The sequence below is a fragment of the Petromyzon marinus genome, chromosome 32 (assembly GCF_048934315.1).
Source record: "Petromyzon marinus isolate PM22_M1 ecotype Great Lakes invasive population chromosome 32, UKy_Petmar_22M1.pri1.0, whole genome shotgun sequence".
In the NCBI taxonomy this organism is placed as follows: domain Eukaryota; kingdom Metazoa; phylum Chordata; class Hyperoartia; order Petromyzontiformes; family Petromyzontidae; genus Petromyzon; species Petromyzon marinus.
In genome coordinates, this window is record NC_133698.1 from 14,266,438 (window position 1) to 14,292,434 (window position 25,997).

General features: G+C 55.9%; 1 protein-coding gene across 3 annotated transcripts in view; it reads right to left on the reverse strand.

Moving 5' to 3' along the window:
• Positions 1–1,105: 1,105 nt before the first annotated feature.
• Positions 1,106–25,997, reverse strand: part of LOC116948234 (nectin-1-like) — a 74,398-nt gene continuing 49,506 nt past the window's right edge. For 2 of the 3 annotated variants that reach the window (XM_076071347.1, XM_076071346.1), the window contains exons 7-9: positions 24,686–24,755; positions 23,051–23,158; positions 1,106–5,409 (exon numbers count right to left, since the gene is read on the reverse strand). In XM_076071347.1, coding sequence (XP_075927462.1) covers positions 5,164–5,409; positions 23,051–23,158; positions 24,686–24,755 — 424 coding nt within the window. In that variant the 3' untranslated portion in view covers positions 1,106–5,163. Of the gene's footprint in view, positions 5,410–11,302; positions 11,492–23,050; positions 23,159–24,685; positions 24,756–25,997 lie in introns of all 3 variants that reach the window. The other variant, XM_076071348.1, reaches the window with a different exon arrangement.

The following is a 25,997-nucleotide window of genomic DNA, read 5'->3' on the forward strand; positions in this document are numbered from 1 at the left end:
CGAGAGATAATTTCATCGCTCCATTTCCCATTTGGAGGCTCTGCCAGGCACGTCCCGCTCCTTTAACTGCCACTCGTCTTGAGTCTTGACCGCCGGCCATCACCACCACCTCTCGTCATCACGTACCCTGCCCAAGCCCCAATCAAAGTCCGTACGGGATGTCTCCAAAACCTAACCTACTGTCGCAGCACGGTGCACTAACCACTGCGCCACCGCTCTCCATCCCAATTAAGTGGAACCGTTTAATCACATTTCAATTATAGGACCGCTCCGCCAGTGGTACGTGAACATAAATCACCCTCGCCGCGTTGGCCTTTACCATTGCCTCGTTAAGGGAGAGATGTTTTTCGGATGAATCACTTCTTCAGTCACACTTAGGTAAGGTTACTTTTAATTCAAATCGGGTTTTACACACACACACACGTCTTAGCTCGCTAATGCTCTCATGAATTAACCATGCAAAGCTGCTCATTTGTCAATACAACAAAAACTCTTTAAGTTTCTTATAAATAATTTAAATGTTTTTGTTTGTATTCAGCGATCGTCGTGTCGTGATGGCTCCCAGGTCAGAGACACAGAGCCGGCAAGCCCCGAGCCTGGGTCTCTATCCTGGGTCTCTATCCTGGGTCTCTCTCCTGGGTCTCTATCCTGGGTCTCTATCCTGGGTCTCTATCCTGGGTTTCTATCCTGGGTCTCTATCCTGGGTCTCTCTCCTGGGTCTCTATCCTGGGTCTCTATCCGCGTTGCAGCCGCTGCCCGTGAGGACGCGGAGTGGTACTCGGGCGCAGCGAGTCGATGGTCTCGGTCCACTCGCCAATGGCTCACGCAGGAGGCGAGGTTATCGTTAAAACTACATCCAATAACAAACATCTGTACGTACATTTCCCCAAAAGTTAAAATCTAAACCCTGGCACAGATTGTGAGTGACATTGACCAAACATCTCCAATGCTGAAAAATGTACCTCCACATAACTCAATTGTTATCACGCAACAGCAGCAGCAACATGGCCCTCCACATGCGAAGAACAGAACCCTCCTGAGTCTTTGCTGGATAAACAAGCAGAATAAGAACACCATAAATAATCAGATGAAGCAAATCAACGTATCCGATTACAGACTTTATTCAGACACTGCCTGTTGGCTAAACGTTTCCGGAATAACCGTGAATATATATGTACAGCAGTTGTTAAAAAGCGGGTGGAGAGGATACGAGTGTCAGACAATGGAAAAATCATAACAGCAACAATAATCATCATCATAACGACGAACGGTAACGAAAAAGTACTTAAAGCCAAACACCCCGGACACGTGGGACAGATTAACAGCGTTAGATTCAGAGCGCGAGTCACACAGGCCCCATAGCCACCACCCACCACCCCAACCCCTCAATCACAACGAACAATCACCGGGCTTTATCACAGTTCATGGGTACACCGCGCACGCCCGTATAAAAGACCGCGCGCTCTCTCGCGCGCACGTGATTCAGCTATCGTCTGCTACAGCCATCCTCGTTACAATCACGTGACGCTAGTCATTCATTTACAAAAAGAAATAGTTCTCGTTTTTTTATATTTAAATGTTCATATTTTGTGTACAATAGTGATGGTGCTGGGAACAAGCAAAGCAAGCAACATTTTAGGGTCCCCCCCAAATAGCTCACGGGGCGGTCCCCCACTCACGACACAAGGAGAGGGAGGTGCGCAACGACAACAGATGAGCCCTGACTCGCCGCCGCCTCCTCCTCGACAGCAGCAGCACCACGGCGCATCGTCCCCACACTGCCCTGCGGCTGGCTCGGGGCAGCAGTGGTAGCGGGAGAGAGAACCTCCTCTCCAGGAGAGGGCAATGTTGGCCGACTCGTCATCGCCGGCCAGGCATCACCATTCTAATAACGCCACCACTACACTCGTTGGAATTGTAAAGTATTTCACCGCGATTATTTCACACGACTGCGGTACAATTAAGACACGCCTTTGTCCGGCATGCATGTTTGTAGTCGGCTGATGCATCCTAAATGTAATTTCGGCTTCAGGCATTGGATCTGTCTGGCGCAGGTGCAGCCCGTGAAGCACACGCGCGCTTACAAACACAAAGGCCCCCCCCCCGTCCCCCGTATAGCCTTTAACAGACTGTTGGGCCAAGTGCTGTTATAGCAAGCACCTATGAAGGCCGGCGCGGCAAATTAGGGGGTGGGTGACCAACACCACTCCCGGCTGCCATTGTTTCCTTAGTGGCGATGTTTACACACCGCACCAGGCACTCATTTGAGGCTGAGTCGACCTAGGGGAGGCTCGGGACCGGCTTAGATAATATTCAATGTTGGTCATGAGAGGGAATTGAACTCCGATCGCCGGGATCATAGTGCAGCACGCTAACCACTGCGCCACCGCTTGCAACTTCATCATTCAGTTCGGGGTCCTAGATGGATACCCACCACCGGAGTGGAAGAATGGCAGGTGCATCTTACAGATGACAAGCCGTGTGTGCGCGCGCGAGTCCCCACACGCCGGGTATCGCTTTACTCAGGGCGAGCGGTGTTGCGACGAGGACACGTGGCACTGGGCAGGTCACGTCACGGTTACAAGGGACGGCGGTCAAGAACTAACGACGGAGTGGACACGCGTCCCAAGGGGACGTTCTGCACCCAGTACGGAGACGGAGCGAGGGGACGGAGCGACGGAAGCAGCTCTCGTGTGCCGGTGCTAGATGGATTATTGCCGTCATCACGGGATCGTGAGAAATGGTGACGGGAGGCCATCATCCAGCAGTGGATTGACCATGACCGATGATGATGATATCGAGACAGGCTAATCTCAGAGCAACATCAATTCCCCATTTAAAATGACGCAGCCCATCGTCGTTACGCGACACACGCACGCCCACACAGAGATCCCTTCTCGAGTCACGGAGCAATCTCAACGCCGCCGTTCGCCTGCCAATCCCCTCGCCTAATTGGCTCTGTCCAGGCACAACCCGCCATTACAGGCGGGCCCCGAGTCTTTAAACGCACCATTGTGCAGCGCGATGATTATTATGAACATCGTCTCTGTTATCTCTCTAATGAACCCCGAGAGTCGCAGAATTGCGAGAGATACGGACGCATTAATATTGGATGGCCTCATTTAAATGTTTTAGGGGATTGTTGTGGACATGGTGGGCCGTGGGGGAAGGGTGGTGGGTGGGTAGGATGGGGGGGCGGTGTTGAGGCGGGGGGGGGGGATGTTGAAGGGGGGGGGCACTATTTCTTCCTAATTACCGTAGTCTGCACGTGGCGATGCAGAGTGTGGGCGCGCCGAGCCCCCAATGCAGGGGACGGGGGCCGCAAGCTCCGCGGTGTCCAAGGGATTGGTGAAACATCGCAGGATAGCAGGACCCTCCTGCATGCAAGCCTTCAGACTCGTCGAGCCTTTTCTGGACAGAGTAACGACTACATATACGTGTGCATGTAATCGTGCTTACAACTATTCTATTTACATCGTTAATTGATAGTACAGCCATGGCAATACAATCAGTGCAGGCCAGGAAAAAAAAAGATTAAGCAAGACACACACAGGTGTGCAGCACTGCGTCTACAAGAGCGCTCAGTCTCACGCGTGAAGCAAAACCCCCTCCTTCAGAAGAACTGTGGAAATTTGTCTTGAGAGCTCATTAATGTTTGAGAAAATGTGGCCGACCAATTTATGGCTGTCAATGACAAAATTATCATTATAACGCAGTTCTTCTGAACTGCTGGTTTTGCCGCCTGCATAAGGCTGAGAGTTCTTGCACACGCAACACACCTTTGTGTGTGCGTTGTCTCCAAAACATCCATCCTCGTTCGAGAGAGGGCCTCGTTAACGTTGGCATGGGTAAGAGTCACCGGCACCCGGGGATCGCGCCTGCCCGGGGGTGGCACCCCCCTGGGGGTCGTGCCCATCTCGGGGTCACGCCCGCATGCGCTACTACGCGAGCCGACAACAATTAAACAGATCCCCACGCGCATGGTCCGACACGGGTATTTGTGAGCGTTACACAAAAAAATCTATTTTAAACAATGAGCTTATCATGTACCGACTCTTAACGGTGGTGGTGCCCACGTGCTGTGTGCCACGCAACTATCTAGTGGGGGTTCAATACCAGCCCATGCAATCCTCCGAGTACGACGAACCCCGTTTTACACCACTCCTGGCGAATGTGGTGGGGATGATCTGGGAGTCGTGGGTGATCGGGTAACCAGGGGGGTCCGTGTGGAGCAGCTGAGAGGGTAGCCAAGCAGGCAGTTAATGGGACGAATTGGAGGCGAGGTGCGTGAAGCCATCAGGAACCGAGCTGGGATGCAACCCGTCAATTGGGATACTGGGACACGGCAATGCGTGAAGACCTCCACCCCCACCAACCACAGGGATGGACGTTCAGGGCCTCGAATCATCGTTGCCCTGGGCCCCACTCCCCCCCACCCACCTCCTCCTCTTCCTCCACATCCTCAAACCTCAATTGAGCACAGCTGCAGGAAAACGTAAAAATTTAATACCAAGGCGACAGCCACATCCCACCGCCAGGACCCCCGCCTGTCCATTGCGGGGGAAGTGACGATGGCTGCACGGAGGAAATGGCCGCTCCGTCGTCGCTACTACGATCATCGTGACGCCCGCCCACGCCGTCAACATTTTTATTTATTTCACGTTTTAGAGTTTTTAAAAACGACATCTTCGCCAAGATCGGGCATCGATTCGGGTTTGACGTAAGTAGACGGGGGGGATCTACAGGGCGATCCATTTACAGATACCCCACTAAAATAACGGGCGGTGTGGGGGTAATGGAGGAAAAAAAACCCCATTTAGTTCTTCAAAACCTCGACACGTTTCCCAGCAATCTCAACTCACAAAATTAGTAAATCGCTTAACTCCATTCTCCTTTAAGATGAGCCACCGTGGCATTCACTCTACTCAATCAGTGGTTGAGACGAAAGTAAGAGGGTCATTAGATATCAGTGGGGTATTCATAAATGAATCGCCCAGCAAGTTGTGTTATACTCACGTCAGCCCCTAGACTCACCCCCCCGCTCACCTCGTGAGCCACCCCGTGCCTCTTTTCCTCCTCGTGACAAGGCGAGCATCATCACGGTGTGCTGTGTGTGCTGCTGTGTGCTGCTGTGTGTGTGCTGCTGCTGTGTGTGTGCTGCTGCTATACATAGTGCACATTGGGGCTGATGTAGGGTCCGCGGGTGTCACTGGGCTCGGGGCTGCCGTAGGGCCCCGGTTGCTCGCCGTAGGACAGCGCGTTGTACACGGGGTTCATCTGCTCCTCGAGCCCCTCGTAGTCATCCTGCTCGCCCTGGTAACCGTAGTCGTGGCGCGTGCTCGGGTACCGCTCTCGCTCGGGGAACGTCATGTACTGCTTCTCATCTCCGTCCTCATCGTTGTCGTAAACCTGCGGGGTTGGACAAAGACGAAAATCCTCAGGGTGGTATTTAACAGACCGTTGGCGCAAGAGCCGTTGGCGAACGTCTGTGAAGACCGGAACGGCGCGAGAAGGGACAGGGCGGACAGCGCCACGCCCAGCTGCTTGTGTATCCCAAGTGCGGACGAGTGGTCCTAGGGCTGAGTCGCCCTAGCGGAGGTTCAGGACCGGTTCAAATGTCCGCCGCTGTTATTTCTTGCGAGCGGGAATCGAACTTGGGTCGCTGGGTGCGTAGCACAGTGTAGTGGTAACTACTGCTGTGCTCCCAACACGTACACACAGAGACGCACGTGAACACACATGGCGTCCGAGGTAGGGGAACGCACCCAAGAGCATGTTCACCGTGGAGATGGAGTGATGAAATCAGCCCGTGCGTGGTCGCGACCGCAGATTATTGCACTGCAGGGCCGTGAGAGATGGCAACAGCGTGGAGAGGTTGCCGATCGTTATGATGGTCAACAAGGGGATGACTTCCCCCCTTCCCCCCCAGGCCACTGCTCCTTCACCTGCTGCCACCGACACTCCACACGGGCGCCTCGGTGCGACGTCGCCTCTCATCGCGCGGCAGAACCGAGAAGCGGCGGCGACTGCTTAATCGACTTCGTGTTTCATTTACTCCAAGCGACAGCCTCGGTGAAAGGAAATGAAATGCGGCGGCTTGAGGAGCAATACCATCCATCTGCCTATACTCCCAACTCACTCAGCCAGCCAGCCAATCACTCAGCCAGCTAATCACTCAGCCACCCACTCAGCCAGCCACCCACTCACCCACCCATTCAGCCACCCACTCAGCCACCCACTCAGCCAGCCACTCAGCCACCCACTCAGCCACCCACTCACCCAGCCACTCACCCAGCCACTCACCCAGCCAGCCACGATACACCACCCCCACTGTCATCACCACTACAACCAGCACCACCCCTTCCCCCCACCACCACGCGCTCGAGATGCATTGGGGTCTTTAGGAGGACAGATGCAAATAGGAATGTAATGGGTCCAGGTAGGGGTTGAAATGCAGCAGAATTCCTCATGAAATTCAATCAGTGCGGGGACAGATGTAGCACTTCTTGTTCTGGATTTAATATCTTGAATGTTTAATAGCCCTGAGCACACGCACGTGAACACACAGATACGCACGCATGAGCACGCATGCATCATAACAAGATCCCCATCTCCTTTTTAAGTACGGTTAGTGAGCACCTATTAAGCATGGCTAGGTAGTTGGTGGCCAACACCATGCCCGGCCACCTTTGTCTCCCCAGAGGTGATGTTGACATACCGTGCCAAGTGTGCACACGCACACATGTGCACATAGATGTGTATTTGCGCATGCACCCACTCTTGTGTTCTATTGCAGTTGTCTGTAATGGGGGTGCAGTGGAGATGGGGGGGCAGTGGAGATGGGGGAGCAGTGGAGATGGGGGGGCAGTGGAGATGGGGGGCAGTGGAGATGGGGGGCAGTGGGGATGGGGGGGCAGTGGGGATGGGGAGGCAGTGGATGGGGAGGCAGTGGAGAAGGGGGGAGCAGTGGAGTGGTCGCAGGGGTGGGAGGCAAGCCAACGCCAGATTCAGGTTTCATCTTAAACCTCAAACGGAGGCAACGACTTTCATTTGCAGATCACAGCGCTGTGCCTGGTGAGCGCTTAGCGTCCGTGTTCACAACGGATCTCAAGCGAACGTTCGTCGCCACGCACTTTGCATCTCTAACTGCGGCGGTGGACTCGCAAAATGTCTGCAAGGTGACACCACAATGGATCTGCCTGCCTGTGGCAAATCTGACAGCGGAGACGAAACATGGATGTACTCGTGATTATTAACGCAGGGCCCCCCGTTTGGTTTCTAGACCCACCTCTCTCACAACTTCGCCCCATCCCCCCAGTTGGGTCACGATCGTGCAACCGGCGTCACGCGACGCAATTAAGGAATTTCAGTGCAGCTAGCAGTGCACCTGCTTGTTTCGTCACGGGACTACCGAGTTCGCTCCGGTGGACGTCTCTGTCCACACACGGCGAGCGAGCGATCGATCAGCGCATGGCAGACGAGGGGTGAGATTCTCAACGCCGGACTGAGGGACGAACCACGTGTGTCTGTCTAGTCACCAAGTTATAGGAGTGTGCTTGATCTGCTCCAACCCGGAGGCTCAGCAGGTTTGAGCCTGGTTAGTACAAGGATGGGCGACCTGCACCAGGGCTTGTGAGCGTCACCGCCGTCACACTGCTTGGGTGTTCTCCGGGCTCTTCGGTCACCCTCCCACGCAAAGCAGAAACGTCATTGCCAATAATTGGCCAAACATTTCCCAATGTGGCAGGAACCTCCTGAAAAAAATTCGAAACGTAGGCTTTCGTGTATAAATAAACAGCATTATAATGATGACAATGAATTAATTGTCAGACATTCCAGGCGATCACACTTGCAGATAACTACTTCAGAGACGGTCTCTCACGAGAATTATTTTTGTTAAGTTCGTTATCATCATCGTTAGAGGGGTAGGAGGGGGTAATGACGAGAGGTGACATTGGGGAGGGGGCGAGTGGCGGGGGGCGTTAATTCTCAAACGTGTGGATGTTGAACACCACCCACGATGGGTTGAGAGTTGGAGGCACGACACGGCAGCGGAGGGGTTGCGACAGCGAGGGGCAGATTGCCCCCCCCCCCGCACCGAACAACGCCCCCCGCCCCCCACGCACCGCGTCCACCGCACGGCCGGCGTGAGCGACCCCCCCCTCCCCGACGCCGTTGGCGAGAGAAGGCCACGCCGTGTCACCGTCACGGTCCACGATTGCCAAATTAAGAGTCGTGCTGCAAACGACTCGCTTTGGGTCATGCACGCGGGTAAAAATCATCGCCCCCAACCGGCAGCAGACCGACGGCCGCTCGCAGGGCAGGTGCCAAGTCACCCTGTGCCGCACGGGGACAGCTGTCACCGGGGGGGTTCCCTTTGAGATAAGCCGAGATGATGAGATGCGCAGCGCGAGATACCAAAACGAACTCGCACTCGGGGCGTGCGGCATGAACCAAAGAAATAAAAAAAAGACATCACCGCTACCCTCGTGTGAGTGCTGCCACAGAGTGCTCAACTGTGACGCGGTTCTTTGCCGGGAGAGACTCTGGAAGCGGGCGCGGCGTCCGTGTGCCTCTCGGCCGCACGAGCCGGCGAGCGTCACGGCCTGCGCCACGAGGACGGCGCCTGGGCGGCTTTAATTAATGGCGGCGTTTCTCTCTCTCTCTCTCTCCTCGCGTTCGTTTGCGCTGAAACATTATTAGCGGAGAGCCCCGATTAGGCTCCATTAGCGGTGGCGTTCTCAAAATGAGTTTTATTTAACGTCTGTTATGCCTCGAGGGTGGCGACGCCGTCGGCTCGCTGGGCACGCGGTGCGAAGGCCGCCGGTTTGATTTCCCTGCGTGGCGACGGTTGAAGCGACGGGGCCACGCTTCCTGCACCGGCGGCGATGAGCGGCTGGGTGGGCAGAGCCAGTGGGGGTGTGAGGGAGCAGTCGCAGGGCTGGATTTACTTTGGGGGCTGCTCTGAGCAGGCGAGCATCTCCCCCTCTCATCCTTGAGCCATGGCACGAGCATTTGACTGAGCCAATCATCCCTTTGGGGTCAATAAAATGAGCAGGACCGCTTTGTGGGACATTGACAGTGGTTATCCTATGGAGAGACTCGTGATCTATGGCAGACTTGGATACAATTACAATTGTGCAATTTATTATCATTTAGAATCAAAATCTCTGTCATTTCAGCCAATAATGCTGCCATAAGCATAATTATAATTGAACCCAGGTCTGGTCTTTGCCATGGGAATGTGGAATTTTCATGACCGACTAAGGTGCACCAGTTAATGAGCATTGCCCCACCATCGTCTGTGACCCAATTGAACTCTGACCCCTGCCCTCCTGACCCTCGACCCTACACAGCCCTGAATCCTCTCTACCCTGACCCCACACAGTATCGACCTCTAACCCCACACGTCTTCACCGATGCTCCCACACAGCCTGGACCCATGCCTGTCGACCCCGCGGCCGCCTGGCGCTAGGTGGGGAGTCGTTAACGCTGCCGCCGCCGCCGCCAGCCCGCCCTGCGCGCCGCTCCGCTCCGTTTCGTTTTTTAATCAGGAGCAGCGCTCAAGTGGAGACGCACAAATCTTTTTTTTGTCCGAGCGGATAAATGAGTCACGCGCAGCGGAGCAAAAACCTCGGGGAGTCCTGAGCTGCAGGCCCCGGGCAGCGAGAGCTCCAACGCTCATCCCAACGTCGGAGACGTCGAGCTCCGGTGAGGCAACAACTGTGCACAACTGTCTGACTATCTGCGACTGTCTGCGACTGTGCTTGACTGTCTGGGACTGTGTGCGATTCAATTCCCGTTCACGGCCAACACCAGTAATGATTATCTGAACTAGTCCTGAGCCTCCCCTAGGTCAACTCAGCCTCAAATGAGTACCTGGGGCGGTGCGTAAACATCGCCACTGGGAAGACAAAGGTGACCGGGCGTGGTGCTGGCCACCCACCCCCTCGTGTGCTGTGCCGGCCTTCATAGGTGCTGCTCGCTAACAACAGTCTGTTGGGGCAAGTAAGCTGCTAGAGTGGGGTGTCTGGGTGAGTCTGCTGCAGCAGGCTGATGCACGGGATGATGGCGCTGTAAACTCTCTCCACCCACTCCCCACATCTCTCCAGATCACAGAGCCCCCCCCCTCCCGTACTGACGCACATTCGAGGCCGTGATGGCCCAGACGAGAGGGGGGGGGGCGTCGACTCAGGCGGAAAATACCTTATTCATCCACTCAGCCACTCACCCACTCTCCCACTCTCCCACTCACTCATTTCCCCACGCACCCTCCCGCTCATGAACCCACATCCACAAATTCACTCAACCAGCCACCCTGCCACTCACCACTCCCCAGGTCACTCACTCTTACAGAAACACACAGATAGACGTCGTCCGACAGACTCACACGTACATGCACACACACTGCAGTGTACACTGCGTACACATAGACACAAACCCGCCGCGTGCGTCGGTGCACATCTGTCACCAGGGACAGGACACATCGCCATCATGCACCGCTCAGAGCACACAGCCGGAGGGCAAATTGGTATTTTCCACACGTTGTGCATCTCTGTCCCTCCGTCTCTCCTCCATTGCCACCGTGGCCCTTCGCTCTGCTGCCACCTCTGCGCCCACCGTGTCTCTCCCCGCCGTCTCTCTCACTCCGCCCCAATGGTCACCGCTAGCGGCCGCGACCGCCACGGCCACCGCCTTCATCGGGATTCAGCCGAGAGCCGTAGACTCAATCTCCCGACCACGGCCGCGTAGCCAGAATGGAGAGTAGAGATTCGGCAAAGGCCGAATTACACGTACACTCACTCACTCACCACAGTGCACGTCACCTCGCTGCTCTTTCCGCTTCTTCCCTCGCAACGCTCCACTTTGGAACTCCCTCCTATCATCGTCTCTTTTCCCTAAGCTCTGACAATACTAACGACTAGCACTACCCATAACCCTAGCCAACCAGACACTAGCCATACCCGCACCCTTAACACCCTGTACACTTATCCCTAACGCCAAAAAGTCTCCCACCCCACCCTAGGGCTCCGCCTCTGCCCGCTCCGCCTCTGCCCGCTCCGCCTCTGCCCGCTCCGCCTCTGCCCGCTCCGCCTCTGCCCGCTCCGCCTCTGCCCGCTCCGCCTCTGCCCGCTCCGCCTCTGCCCGCTCCGCCTCTGCCCGCTCCGCCTCTGCCCGCTCCGCCTCTGCCCGCTCCGCCTCTGCCCGCTCCGCCTCTGCCCGCTCCGCCTCTGCCCGCTCCGCCTCTGCCCGCGCCGCCTCTCCCCGCTCCGTCTCTGCGCGTGACCGTCGCGCCGGGTACCTGCGGGGGTGGTGGTGGTGGCGAGCGGGGGGGGCGGGCGGGCTAGTTTGGCTGGATGGTGGCGTACTCGACTAGGTCGCGGCCCCCCAGCACCGCAGAGTGTGGTGTCGGGGCAGTGGCGCTGGCGCTGGCGGAGAGAGCCGCCGTGTCCAGCTCGGCGTACTGGATGTTATACTCTTTGTCCGAGCCCTGCGCGGGGTCAGCAGGGCCACGACGGAGGGGATGCACGCACGCACGCATACAAGCGTACAAGCGTACGGGCGTACGGGTACACGGGCACACGGGCACGCGGGCGTACGCAAATACACAGGCGTATGGGTACAGAATCACACGTGCACGGGCACACTGCCAAGCAAGCAGGTAGGCACACGGGCACGCGGGCGCACGGAGCGTACAGGAGTACAAGCGCATGGGCACGCAGGTCCACGGGCACACGCACGCAGCACGCATGAATGGCGTCGGAGCGTGCGTACGCATCAGGCCATGGGTGCGTAGCGCACGGCGTCATCGTGGTGGTGAGGTGGGCACACGGTAGGGGGCGCACGATGGAGGTACGAGTGGAGGAGTTCCGCGCGCGAGCGTGCGAACGCGCGTCGGTAAGGAGGAAGCGGGAACAGACACACGGCACGCATGCACGCAGGGAGACAAGGAACAGCGCGGCATGGACGTGCACAGGCGGAAAGGGACAGAGACGTAGACAGACGGGCAGACACAGACACGGCCAGACCAACAGCAGCAGAGCGACAGACAGGTCGAGATGGACGTGAAGCGATAGGCACATAGACGAGCAGACAAGACAGGCCATGGGCTGGCAGACCAGGACATAATCGCAGGCAGACGGACTCAGAGTAGCAGACAGACAGGCAGACACAGGGGACAGGAAGACACATGGCCAGACAGACACAGATACACACACAGACAGACTGACACAAAGAGGCAGACACGGGCCAGAGGAAAAAAGGAGACGACAGAGAGAGACAACGATGAGGAACGAGGACATTGGGACCGTCACCGATCGGCAAGTCAAGTGAAAGAAAACGACGTTAGTGCGAAACAGAGACATCTGCATTCCCACTCGGCAGCCATCTCGCTTTGTTGTTGCTGTTGTCATCACGATTGTTGTTTTTTCAATTGCCCTTCGTTTTCCATCTCAAATCGGAAAACAGCACCCCACACGCGCACGCTCGCTCAACGACACGCGGCGGCAGAAATTGTGCCAGAGTCGATCACCCGGCCGGCTGACGACGCCTCGTGCAGGAGGAACACGAAGAGGAGATTACCGCGCCACCATTGTTACCGCTGCCGCTGGCAATTATGGACGATCGCGCACGAAGCCGCCTCGACAAACGCCTCTGCTAACGAAGTCACAACGACCCCCCAAACCCCCCCACCCCCCCACGTTTACTCCCCCGATCTCTCTCCCTGCTGTCGCTCATCCTGTACATTCTCATTTGACGACTCCTGCACGTGAATGCGCAATTAGCAACAATTTTCCAGGGCTAATTTGCGGCACGTCGCGTGAACCCCGGGGACGCATTCTACGGTGCGGGGAGGGTGGAGGAGCTGGACGTAGAGTTTGCTCGGCACTGGGTGCGTCGCGTCTCCACGGCACGTCTTCAACGACGTGCGTACATGCGTGCGTACATGCGTGCGTACATGCGTGCGTACATGCGAGCGTACATGCGAGCGTCATCACACGTTCTTCTCTAGGTGCGCGCATCCTCATCCATGCCCTGGATATCATTACAAACCAGATGCTTCAGCTCCAGAGATTATCCAGGCGGATTTTAGGAAGTAAAAGTTAAATTCATGCAGTGAATTTCAATATCACTTTTTCGGTTTTAAGCGTTGTTTTGTGAAGCGTCACGAGCTGCGGTGAATGTTTCAACGAAACAAAATCCTGGTCCAATAACGGTTTTACAGCGGAAGGAAGAGTTTTTACAGCACGGGGCAGATTCCTGCCCACCAAACATTTGTCATGGAGGGGGGCATGGGGGGGGGATGGGGCTGCGTGGCCTCGCTCGGCTCACTCTGCCCACGTCTCTCGTCCATATCGTCACGATCGCTGCCGTCGTCGTTATCAGTCATCACAAGCGCGACCTCCCAGCCCCCCCACCCCGCATCACCCAACAGAAGCTCCTTCCTCGACAGCTCCCCACTGCCAGTTTTGCAGTGGGATCCGGAACACTCTCTAGAGCTTACGGAGCAGAAACGAATCGATCGCCTTGCTCGTGAGAATCTGCCGCCATGAGAATGAACTTCTACCCTGCCGCGAGTACTTTCAGAACAAAACTTGTGATCCGATTTTCTCGTGAATTAACAAGGCGTTTCTTTTAAATTTGAGTCGACGGTGACCGAGCAGACAAAGACCATCGAGCGCGACTACGACCATCACAGAGCGGAGCACCGGAGCGAGCGCAACGAGACGGCGCGCCCACAATTCGCTCTCGTCACCAGGGCCTCGGTGCAACCAGGAGGACGGCGTCACCTGGGCCACGGCATGGAGGAATACCCTCTCCCTCCTCTTCCGTTCACAAATCCCCGGCCACGTGGCAGCGAACACAGAAATTGCGAACTAAACCTCAAACTCGGCAAATACCGCCGCCACAGCCGCCGCTGCCGCCGGTGATAACGAGGGGAGCCACCGCGAGTTCGGCGTCGGCTGCCTATACCGGACGGGAAGCTCCCGGTGAGGGACCTCGCTCGACGCTGCCCTGACAGACGCAGATAAGAGACTCGGCAACAAAGAGCGAGCGCGGCGGATTTGAACCGAGGCCGGCACAAAAGCGAGCAGGCGTCGGCAATAACGGCGCCGCTCACTTTTCATCTCCGCCCAGGCTCCGCGCACCTCGTTAAAAATATAATAGCACCAACGATAATAACATTACAACCCTCAGCAGACGGAGCGCGGAGACTGAAATGAAAAGTATCTCTCAGCCTTTCAGCCGCGCAGCCACGATCCATCAGGGAAATCTGAAAAAACGCACGCGCGGAAAAACCCAGCTCCGATGCCGTGACTCCGGCAAGTTCAGCGGCAAGGGGGTGGGGGGAGAGGCGAGGGAGGTGGGGGGCACGGGCAGGGTAGGGGTGGGGGCTGAGCTCTGTTTACGAGGCGAATGTTTTGCGTCCGCCCAGCGGGACGCGGGGGGTCACGTGCGGGGTCGAGGCGGACCACCCCGTGCTGGCTGGGGGTACCGTCCTCTCCCGTTTGTTTTCTCCGTAGCGCAAAGGGCGGCCGCGGCGCGAGGCTCTCAACACTAACGACCTGTCAATCACTCCCCGTGTGTGTGCGCGTGTGTACGAGCGCGTGTAGGCGGACGTGCGTGTGGAACGGTGGCGCGGTAGATAGTCAGCGCACTGCGCTATGAACACGGCAGAGGTGACCGGGTGCGGTGCTAGCTACACCGCCGTCTCGTCCACCGTGTTCGGCTTTCACAGGTGCTCGCTATCAGTACTTGCCCAACAGCTGCTACACGGGGATCTTTGTCTGTGTGTGTGTGAGAAGGAACGGAGTTGTCCCCTCTCTCACCGAGGTCTCAGGCCCCCCCTGGTGATGGAAATTTGTGATGATTCCATAATTGTGTGTACAGACACAGAGTATGGGCACAGCTACAGCGCCACTGAACAGCAGCAGCACGATAACATCAACTGCATCATCAACATCAACAGACAGCAGAAGGGCTTCGTGAATGCCTCTGATAATGAAGCCGAATTGACGCGGAGAGCTGGGGATCGGGCACAGAGGCGCGCAGGCGGGCGAGCTCCAGGCCACGACGCAAACCTCATACCCGCAACCAAACGGCACGCGAGGCGTATCCCCAAGACAGCCGCTTTCCACAAACATTTCATTTTCCCCTCCCGGCCTCGCGGGAGCCTCCACCAAACGACCTCATCACAGAGGAGAGAACGGCACTCGATCGCTCGCCCGCCTTCCCCGGCATGCACGCACGCGCCCGTGTAAATAAAGCCTCCGTGATTTTTCAATAATGCCGCCTCGCGGCTTCCCCCAGACCCCTCCCCAACCCCCTGCTCCCTCCCCCCACAGACGCACGCGAGTGCCGTTTATACAGAGGCATCATCGCACATCGGTGGCTCCACGGGGGGCAGCGACTTCCATTACTTGGGGTCAATCAAATCTTGCGTCATCATCACCATCGTCACCACCGTCATTATCAGCATTGTCATCACCATCGTCATCACCATTGTCATCGTCACCACCGTCATCATCACCAGCGTCATCACCACCGTCATCATCACCACAGTTATCCCCATCATCGTCACCATTGTCATCGTCATCATCATCACCACCGTCATCATCACCACCGTCATAATCACCATTATCGTCTTCATCAACACTGACACGATCACCATCGTCACCATGTCACCATCATCGTCATCATTATCGTCGTCACCATCATCAATTGTCACTTTGAGATGCCTCAGCAAATCATTTCTCATCTCAACCATGCAATGAGCTGTAGCAGTCTAACCAAGGGGCAGCCGTCTCTATGTAGCACAAGGTGACAGAGCAGCACTGTCTTCAAATGGGCATTCGTCTGCCAGTAGAGGAGCGATGTTACTCTGTGGAATTGTCAAATTATTCAATTTGAAAGTCATTTTGAAATTTGCCAAGTCTGGACCATAACGCTGCCACACACATAAGCAACGCACACACATACGCGCCCCGCACGCTCTCAGGCAGCAGCTGCTCTGCCTGGTGGGTCACCGGTTCGATCCCGAGTAATTTCCCCAGGGTCGATGCCATCGGAGCGAGCGAGAAACTCGCAGCAGCAGGAGCAGCGTCCTGTGACTTCCGAGCTCCTCCGCGAGAGTCTTGCGCCGCTGTCGGCTCTCCGCCGCTCTTCCCTTCCCCGCGGTCGCCGGACTCGTGGAGACCAACGCCCCTCCCGGCCCTCCCCGCTCCCGCATGGCACCGCTCGTCACAACCTCCCTCCACTTGCCCTGCCGCAACGCCGCGCTGCCACATTCGATTCCCAACCTTCGAGTTGCTCATCATCCCTTCCTCGTCCACCCGTCACACAGGGTTTGTTGTAGCTGGCTCGAATGATCCATCTTGCCGAATGTTTCCGGTATCCCATCTCACACCCCCCCCCCCCCCACCACAAGTCTCTCTCACAACCGAACCCGTTGACGTTATTCTTCACATCCAGCAAACAAAATTACACACATTAACATTTCCCATCGGGCTTCAACCAGGCTGTTAGCAACACGGCACAGATTCCATTACAGTGGCGCTCGTAATAGCGGGGCTCTGTCCGGGCTCGCGGCGCTCCACGGGGATGCATCGTGCGCGATGATAACGCGGCCCGGACGCATCGATCGCTCCCAAGCAAAACGAGGAATTCAACCACGGCTCCCAAGGGATGCAGAGAAGAAATTCCCCTCAATGCTGACGCTTTCAAAGTTGAGGTTTCTCAACTATAGTGCAGCCACAATACTAGCAAATTCAGCCACAACACTAGTCATTTAGCCACACAACACTAGTAATTCAGCCACAACACTAGTCATTTACCCACACGACACTAGTAATTCAGCCACAACACTAGTCATTTAGCCACACAACACTAGTAATTCAGCCACAACACTAGTCATTTAGCCACACAACACTAGTAATTCAGCCACAACACTAGTCATTTAGCCACACAACACTAGTAATTGAGCCACAACACTAGTCATTTAGCCACACCACACTAGTAATTCAGCCACAACACTAGTCATTTAGCCACACAACACTAGTAATTCAGCCACAACACTAGTCATTTAGCCACACAACACTAGTAATTGAGCCACAACACTAGTCATTTAGCCACACAACACTAGTAATTGAGCCACAACACTAGTCATTTAGCCACACAACACTAGTAATTCAGCCACAACACTAGTCATTTAGCCACACAACACTAGTAATTCAGCCACAACACTAGTCATTTAGCCACACAACACTAGTAATTCAGCCACAACACTAGTCATTTAGCCACACAACACTAGTAATTGAGCCACAACACTAGTCATTTAGCCACACAACACTAGTAATTGAGCCACAACACTAGTCATTTAGCCACACAACACTAGTAATTGAGCCACAACACTAGTCATTTAGCCACACAACACTAGTAATTCAGCCACAACACTAGTCATTTAGCCACACAACACTAGTAATTCAGCCACAATACTAGTCATTTAGCCACACAACACTAGTCCCCCAGCCACACAACACTAGTAATTCAGCCACAACACTAGTCATTTAGCCACACAACACTAGTGAATCAGCCACAACACTAGTCATTTAGCCACACAACACTAGTCCCCCAGCCACACAACACTAGTAATTCAGCCACAACACTAGTCATTTAGCCACACAACACTAGTCCCCCAGCCACACAACACTAGCCATTTAGCCACACAACACTAGTCCCCCAGCCACACAACACTACTCAACCGGCCACAACACTAGTCTCTGAGCCACAACATTGGTCCCCCTCGCAGATCAAAAATAATAATGAAGTAAAATAAAATTTTACTAAAAAAGTAATTTTAAATAATAAAAGCAAAAAAAACCATGACGTTTCGATTGCAACACAAGCGGTCTTCATCAGGCAGAGAGAAAAGAGGGGGCAAGCCTCAAAATGCCACTGCTGATAAGGGCTTCCAAGGTGAGTGGGGGACGAGAGCTGGGAGGAGGAAAGATGCGTGGCGTAAGTCAGCGGCAATGTAGGAGTAGACAATGGGGGTATGGATAGGAGGAGGGTTAGAGATCTAGCCACAACACCAGTCTTCTTGCCACAACACCAGTCACCTAGCCACAATACCAGTCATCTAGCCATAACACTAGTCACTTAGCCACAACACCAGCCATCTAGCCACAACACTAGTCACTTAGCCACAACACCAGCCATCTAGCCACAACACCAGTCACTTAGCCACAACACCAGCCATCTAGCCACAACACCAGTCAGCTAGCCACAACACCAGTCAGCTAGCCACAACACCAGCCATCTAGCCACAACACCAGCCATCTAGCCACAACACCAGTCATCCAGCCACAACACTAGTCATCTAGCCACAACACCAGTCAGCTAGCCACAACACCAGCAATCTAGCCACAACACTAGTCATCTAGCCACAACACCAGTCATCTAGCCACAACACCAGTCATCTAGCCACAACACCAGTCATCTAGCCACAACACTAGCCATATAGCCACAACACCAGTCATTTAGCCACAACACTAGTCATCTAGCCACAACACCAGTCATCTAGCCACAACACCAGTCATCTAGCCACAACACTAGCCATCTAGCCATAACACTAGCCATCTAGCCACAACACCAGTCATCTAGCCACAACACCAGTCATCTAGTCACAACACTAGCCATCTAGCCACAACACCAGCAATCTAGCCACAACACTAGTCATCTAGCCACAACACTAGTCACCTAGCCACAACACTAGTCATCTAGCCACAACACTAGTCATCTAGCCACAACACCAGTCATCTAGCCACAACACCAGCAATTTGGCCACAACACTAGTCCCTCAGCAACACACTCCAGCCGTGGGTTGTCACAATCATCATCACGATCACTCTGCTTCCGTGCGTCGCCCAACAGATTAACCATCGCTCCCCTCCACCACCCCTCCTCTGCACCCCACTCCCCCCCACCGGTCTCCCTCGCCTCCAGTCTGAGCGGAACCTTCCGGCCACAGCCGTGGGCCACTGGAGGTCACGGAGACCGTGACCTCTCCTACAACCCCCCACCCATCACACGCCGCTCACCAAAGGGAATTACGCACGTTGTGACGCGCGCTGCCCCCGAAGTTCCTCGTAATGTGTGTGATGGTGTGGTTGTGTGGTTGCATGGTGTGACCCTCATTCAGGACAATGTTGCGAGGTGGCTCAGCCGCAGAGCGAGTGGCTCACAGTGGTCAAAACGTTGCGAGTTCAGATTCTGGTTTGGGGGTTTGAGTCAGCCCTCCCTCCGGGGTCGATAAAACAAATACCATTTTGTGGGGAAAATCAAGTGCGCTTGTCCGAAAGATAGACTCGGCCCCACCACAGGAACAGGGAGTTTCCACCACGGGCTCTGCAGGTCTGCAAACCAGGAGCTGGACCACACCATTCCGCTCGTGCGAGCACAAACTCCGACCCCTGTGCCCGAGCAAACCGGTACTGCTTCCAGCTCCCCCACGCGAGCCGTCGCACCGAGCGAGGGGTAGGGGGCTCACGCCGGAATAACGAGCAAGTTGCGGGGGCCGCGGCGCGGTCGGCGGTGCCGCCGGGCACCTTAGACGGACAGCCGCCGTCGGCCGGCACAACGGAGGAGGCTCTTTTCCTCGGGGGTTGCGCCCCACGGCTCGGGTGCTAACCCCCGGCAACGGTTTCGCAGCATCTCCGCGCGGCGATCGCCAACGGTTTGTGGCAAATGACGGGCGTCGAAAGGGGGAGAGCGGTGAGCGAGCGAGCGAGCAGAGAGCAAAGTGCGACCTTCCCGAGAGCACCGAGTGTGTGTGACGCACGTGCGTGCCTGGCGTGCAGCCGCGTGTTTAATTGGCGCGACGCGTGTTGGCGCTGTGAGCCCCCAGCGGTGAAGAGCTGCCCCCCCTCAGAGACCCCCCCACTATTGAAGACTCCACTCCCACAATTCGCCCCACCCCCTCACACCCACCCGCTCACCCTCACCCGCTCACCCGCTCACCCGCTCACCCTCGCACCCACCCGCTCACCCTCGCACCGCTCACCAACGCGTCACACGAGCAGCTATTAGCGTTGGCGCCACCGAAGTGCCATCATGGCCGCCAGTTGGAGTCTGATCAACATCGCGGCATGAGGAACCAGCTTCACCAATTTACCAATTAGGGATAACGAGCATGGGGGAGAGCGAGGCAGAGCGAGGGAGAGCGAGCATGACACACGTTATGACACTCACTGCCTCCGCGGCTCCTCGTGACACGTCAACCCTCGCTTGTTCGCTCTCAGCGGCGACTCAATCAGCTGTGATCAATCCACTGCTGGATCAAAGCCTCCGATCCCTCATGGCTCCACGATGAAATAATCCAACCAGCGCCCACACGAGAGACGACATAATTCCATCTCCAAGGTAGGTGCCCTCGAGGACACGCTCCAGTCCTCTAAAGTCACCAAATCACCTGAGGATTCGCAAGATATTGTCTTGGCAAAATGTATGTTCTTTGATTATTTTGGTAATGTCCAGTAAAAAAGTAAATAAAATAATGATTACGACGTATCGATCACAATTGTGTTGTGAACGAAAGAACCAAAGAATATTAATTCCTGCAGTCACGAAAGTTTTAAGTCAAAATAAAACAGTTCCGTTGTAAGTTCCTCCCCACTACCGGACGTGGCCAAACTAATTAAATGTCCGTGTTTAACACCACGCCGCTCACCGTCACCGCCAAATGGAACAATGACCGTTCTTGAACCTCCCGCCGAGCCGAAACCAAAGCTCCGGCGCCCCACAGCACGTCAACCAAAACACGCCGCTCCCACCTCGGCACAGCGGGCGAACTGCGTCTGCGGTGGCAACGGCAGGAGCCTTCGGCGATTCTGTCGGCATGGTCATCGTTGACTCGACCGAGACTTCGCCGGCAAACACCCTCATCGCCACGGTCACCAACGATGTGGCCGCGGCTCCCTCCCTCCCTCCCCCCATTATCTGCTCCCCCTACCCTCCCCAATCCTCCCCACCTCTCGTGCCCCCGTCTCGCGGGCTGAGGGTTTGTGGAGCGCGCCTGGAGACGTCTCATCAGGTCTCTTAAAATGATGACTGCCGCCGTAATGGAGGCAGCGCGACACTGCCGCCGCCGCAGCCTGTGCCCTGGAAACGGCCCTTCCCTCCCTCTCCCCTCCACCATCTCTCTTACTTTCACTCCTCAATATTTCTCTCCCCTCGCTCTCATTTCATCTTCCTCGACATCGTTCTCCTCCATCTTGCGCTCCTTCATTTTTCTCTTCCATCACTGCCTACCCTCTCTTTCGTCTCCCTCCCCACCCACGTCTCTCCCCACGCCACGCATGGCGGCCGTGCGTCTCGCCAGCCGTGCGTCTCGCCCGCCGTGCGTCTCGCCGGCCGTGCGTCTCGCCGGCCGTGCGTCTCGCCCGCCGGGATTGCGATCACGGCCAAGATCGATCGTTCGTCCGTCTCGCCGGGGAGCGACCGCCGCAGTGTCACGAGACTCGGCAGTGAGCAGCTCACCGTCCCGTGTCGGAGAATGGCCCCGGAAGACGACTTAAAGAAACGACTCCCTCAAGTCGCACTCTGACTGGCCTCGCTATCCCCGCTGCGCACAGCTAGCCAAGCGTCGATACGTTCGTCATGAACGGCGACGTAAAGAGGGAAACAGATTCACGTCGCGGCCCTCTGGTGCTCGCCACGAGAGAAACGCTCCATGCACGACGGGCAAAGTCGTCGGAGCTGGAATTTTGCGAAACAAACAAATATTCCAACGGAATGAAAAACCATTGACTTGTGCTGGTGGAATACGTGAATTAGTGAGTGAATTTGAGAGTGAATGAATTGGTGAGTGAGCAAGCGAGTGAGTGAATGAGTGAGCGATTAGAAGCGTGGGAAGGAGAGGCTGGGAACAATTTGATCGTCCCGCGTTTGATCGATGAGTGGCGATCGTGGCTCCCGCCATCACCGATTTGTCAATGTGGCAGGAAGAGGGGATGGCGGGAGGGGGGCGGGGTGTGAGGGATAGGCCCGGCTGCTCCCGTGACTCCCACTCCCCTCTCTCCCCGTCGAGGGTGGCCATCTTCTCCACACAGCAATGCTGGACAGATCTCTCACTCAGCCTGGGCCGAACATCTGTGACACAGCCCCGCACAGCCCCGCACAGCCCCGCACAGCCCCGCACAGCCCCGCACAGCCCCACACAGCCCCACACAGCCCCACACAGCCCCACACAGCCCCACACAGCCCCACACAGCCCCACACAGCCCCACACAGCCCCACACAGCCCCACACAGCCCCACACAGCCCCACACAGCCCCACACCTCTGTACCGATCGGGTTCCTGCCTCCGACACACTCAGGTACCAGACCAGCAGAAGTGGTAACCTGTGCAACACATCACCCTCCTCTCTCCCTCGCTCCACCCTCACCCCTCTCGTCCCCCTTTTCCACCTGAACGATTAAACCCGCTTGGCAGTGCGATGCGGGGGTTTAATCTGATGACACGGCGATGGTGGTGGGAGGGCGGTGGGGGGGGGTAGGCATTTATCCAGTAGCGAACGGATCAAGGGCTACGTAACCGTCCACGGCATCGCAGAATACGAGTCTTCAAATAGCGCCACGGCGGAGTGACCGCATCGGTGGCTGTGGGTTGCAGGGGTGCGAGGGGGGGGGTGAGTGGCTCATTCCGGCGGATGCAAGCTCCGTCGGTTCGCTCCGTCTCGTTCGTACGGTCGGCTCGCTGAGCGTGGCACCGACAATGTCGCTCGTCGCGACACGAGCCCGCCATCATCATCATGATCGCAAACACTCGCGAGTGGAGAGGGAGAAAGAGAGAAAGACGATTCTAATGGCTGACTCGCTACGTCGTTACACACCGGTACTTGCCCTCTTCTCCCTCGCCAGCCCACTTCCCCGTGCCCCTCAATCTCCTCCCACCCCCCACTGGAGCTTGCTCCCCACCACTCCCCACCGCTCCCCACCACTCCCCACCACTCCCCACCACTCCCCACCACTCCCCACCGCTCCCCCTCACCGTGTGGTCCGGGTAGTTGGAGTTGGGCGCTCCGGTGTCGTAGTACTGCGACTGCAGTGGCATCTTCTGCAGCTCCTCATCCTTGTTGTCGTTCTCCAGCGGCATCATCTACACACGGGGTCATCCGCATCGCCAGCATCAGCATCATCAACGTCATCATAATCAGTATCATTATCGCCATCAACATCGTCATCAGCATCGCCATCATAATCATCATTATCGTCGTCATCAGGATTTTCCTGGCATAGGTGCCACGTGACTTGCAGTCAGTCATAGTGGGAGGAGGTATACAGGACGTGGTGTTCCAGGTGTGGAAACATGCTGATGTCAGTGGTCGTGAAGGCGTCAGTGTTTTAAAAGTCTACTACGACTGCTACAAGTAGTAGTAGTAGCAGCCAGTCTACTACTGCAACGAGTAGTAGCCAGTCTACTACTACTACAAGTAGTAGCAAGTCTACTACTGCTAAGAGTAGTAGACAGTCTACTACTACTACAAGTAGTAGTAGCCAGTCTACTACTGCTACGAGTAGTAGCCAGTCTACTACTGCTACGAGTAGTAGCCAGTCTACTACTGCTACGAGTAGTAGCCAGTCTACTACTGCTACGAGTAGTAGCCAGTCTACTACTGCTACGAGTAGTAGCAAGTCTACTACTGCTACGAGTAGTTGCAAGTCTACTATTGCTACAAGTAGTAGCAAGTCTACTACTGCTACGAGTAGTTGCAAGTCTACTACTGCTACGAGTAGTATCAGCAGTAGACTGTCATCAGAGGGACTGGCTACATAGAGCAGTACGCGATTCCCCACAGAAGACCTCTCCGACCAACAGGCGATTGGTGGAGCGAGCGCGCATTGGGAACGCAACGCCATGCAGTGCGATGTCGCATCGCCAGCACCGAGCGGCATGCTGTGACAGGAGGGAGAGAGAGACGACGAAATTGTGGGAGAGCTGGCTAGAGCGACAGGAGATAAACGTGTCTGTGCTGGGGTGTGGAGCCCTTTACAAGGAGGAACATCTGCACCAGTTTGAAATATGAAGGCTGGCCCTGCCTACTTTCAATCGATGCTGAGTTTAACCTGCACACTGGATTGTGCGAGGAGCTCGCAGATCTTTGGCAGATCTGGACAGTCCCATCATAGGTGAACTCTGTCAGTAGGTGAAGTTGTGTTGGCTGGGTCATGTCGCCCATGTGCCCATCTGGCTGGATCGAGGGGGCTAAATTGGCGCTGCAAGGGCTACAGAAGAGGTGAAGCTGATGTGGTACAAGAGGATGTGGCGCAATAACTGGTAGCAGCGGTGTCAAGATCGGCCTCTATAGAGGAGGCTCGTGATGCTACTCGGCAATTGAAGGCAGTTGCCCTCCAACAAGAGGACGGCAGAGAAGCAACGCTCCAACAACGAGCGAAGTTCCGGGCGGCTAAAACACAACAAGTTGGTACAGCAGGGGGCGCAGGTTGTGCATCTCCCAGTCATCTCGGTCAAAAGAGACACCCAAACTGACATGCGGATGGACGGGCGACTGGGCCCATGGCTGGGGGAACAGAAAAACAAACGGACAGATGGACTGGGAGACGGACAGAGACACAGACAACGTGGCCCCTGCTCTCAGTCTCTCGGTGCCCGTGCCCCACTCACGCGGATGTTGCTGCCGTGGTCGCTCTTCTTGCTGGGGGGCGGTGGCTTGTGGGAGGGGGGGGGCTCCTCCCTGCGAGCATGGGACGAGAGGGGGGGGGGACACAACGGCAGCTCGTCACACAGACAACCCCACGTGGGCACAGCGGACAATCTCGAGATGTTCACACGACGTTCGCGCGACGGTAGCAGGAGCGGTTACGCACGACTGGCCGTGGCGCGGTCGCAAGGCTCACGCCGGACGGCTCTCCAGCGGACGACGGGGTGAACAACACGCGGCAAAACTGAGCGCCACGCAGAACCAGGCCACTCGCGGCCACGCGACTTGCAACTCCACGATATATATAGCACCTTATTCTAGGGAGCTTTATAGCAATTCTAAAATTTAACATAAGATGATAGTGGTTGACATAAAGATTGGGGTTATTAAAAGTGGTGGTGTAATTATGGTGACAAGACAGGTGGGAGTGGCTGAGGGCTAGGGGGACAGATAGTGATAGGGGTAGTGTTAGGGGTGTTGATAGGTTTTGGGGTAGTGATATGGGTGGTGATAGAGGTAGTGATAGGGGTGGTGATAGGGGTTGGGGTAGTGATAGGGGTTGGGGTAGTGAAATGGGTGGTCGTAGCTGGGGGCATGGAATAGCAGGAGCAGGATGGGCGAGGGAGAAGAGTTGGATCTCAACAGCTAAGATCTCAACATCAAGGTGAGCAAGAGGTAGGTGGGAGTACCCACACTTTACCCCATCACAGATAAACTGCCGCTCGGGGCGACGGGAATGTTGACCCCTTGGCTTCTGATGCAGGTGTAGGTCGTTGCTCGGCAGGACGCCACCCATCGGCACAACGTCGGTGAAGAACCGGGGTTCTCCATTTATTTATTTATTTGGCCTCCACGGGGCGTGCGTAACGAGCTGCTGGCGCCGCGGCCTCCACTGCTGGCAGTGGCGTCCTCGGGGTTCGGCGTGGGGGCGCCGGCGCTTAGGGGAAAATGGCAAGCGACAAAACTCGTCGATTCGGCAAAACAAAATAAAAATTGCTGAGTGCCGAGCGTGCCGGGGAGAATGGGGGACCAACAATGCCGACGGTCCGTCTGGTGCGGCAATGTGGACAGCGGAGGGGGAGAGAGGAGGGAGGAGAGCAGGGGAGAGAGAGGAGAGCAGAGAGGAGGGAGGAGAGATAAGGAGAGGGGTAGGAAGATGCATATTAAATATTGGAGGTGAAGGGGGGTAGGGGGGGACGATTGGGAGGGGGGGAGAGCCAGACGCCCTAATCGGCGCAATTCAGGGCGTGTGTCGGTACTGTATGTCAGCTTACG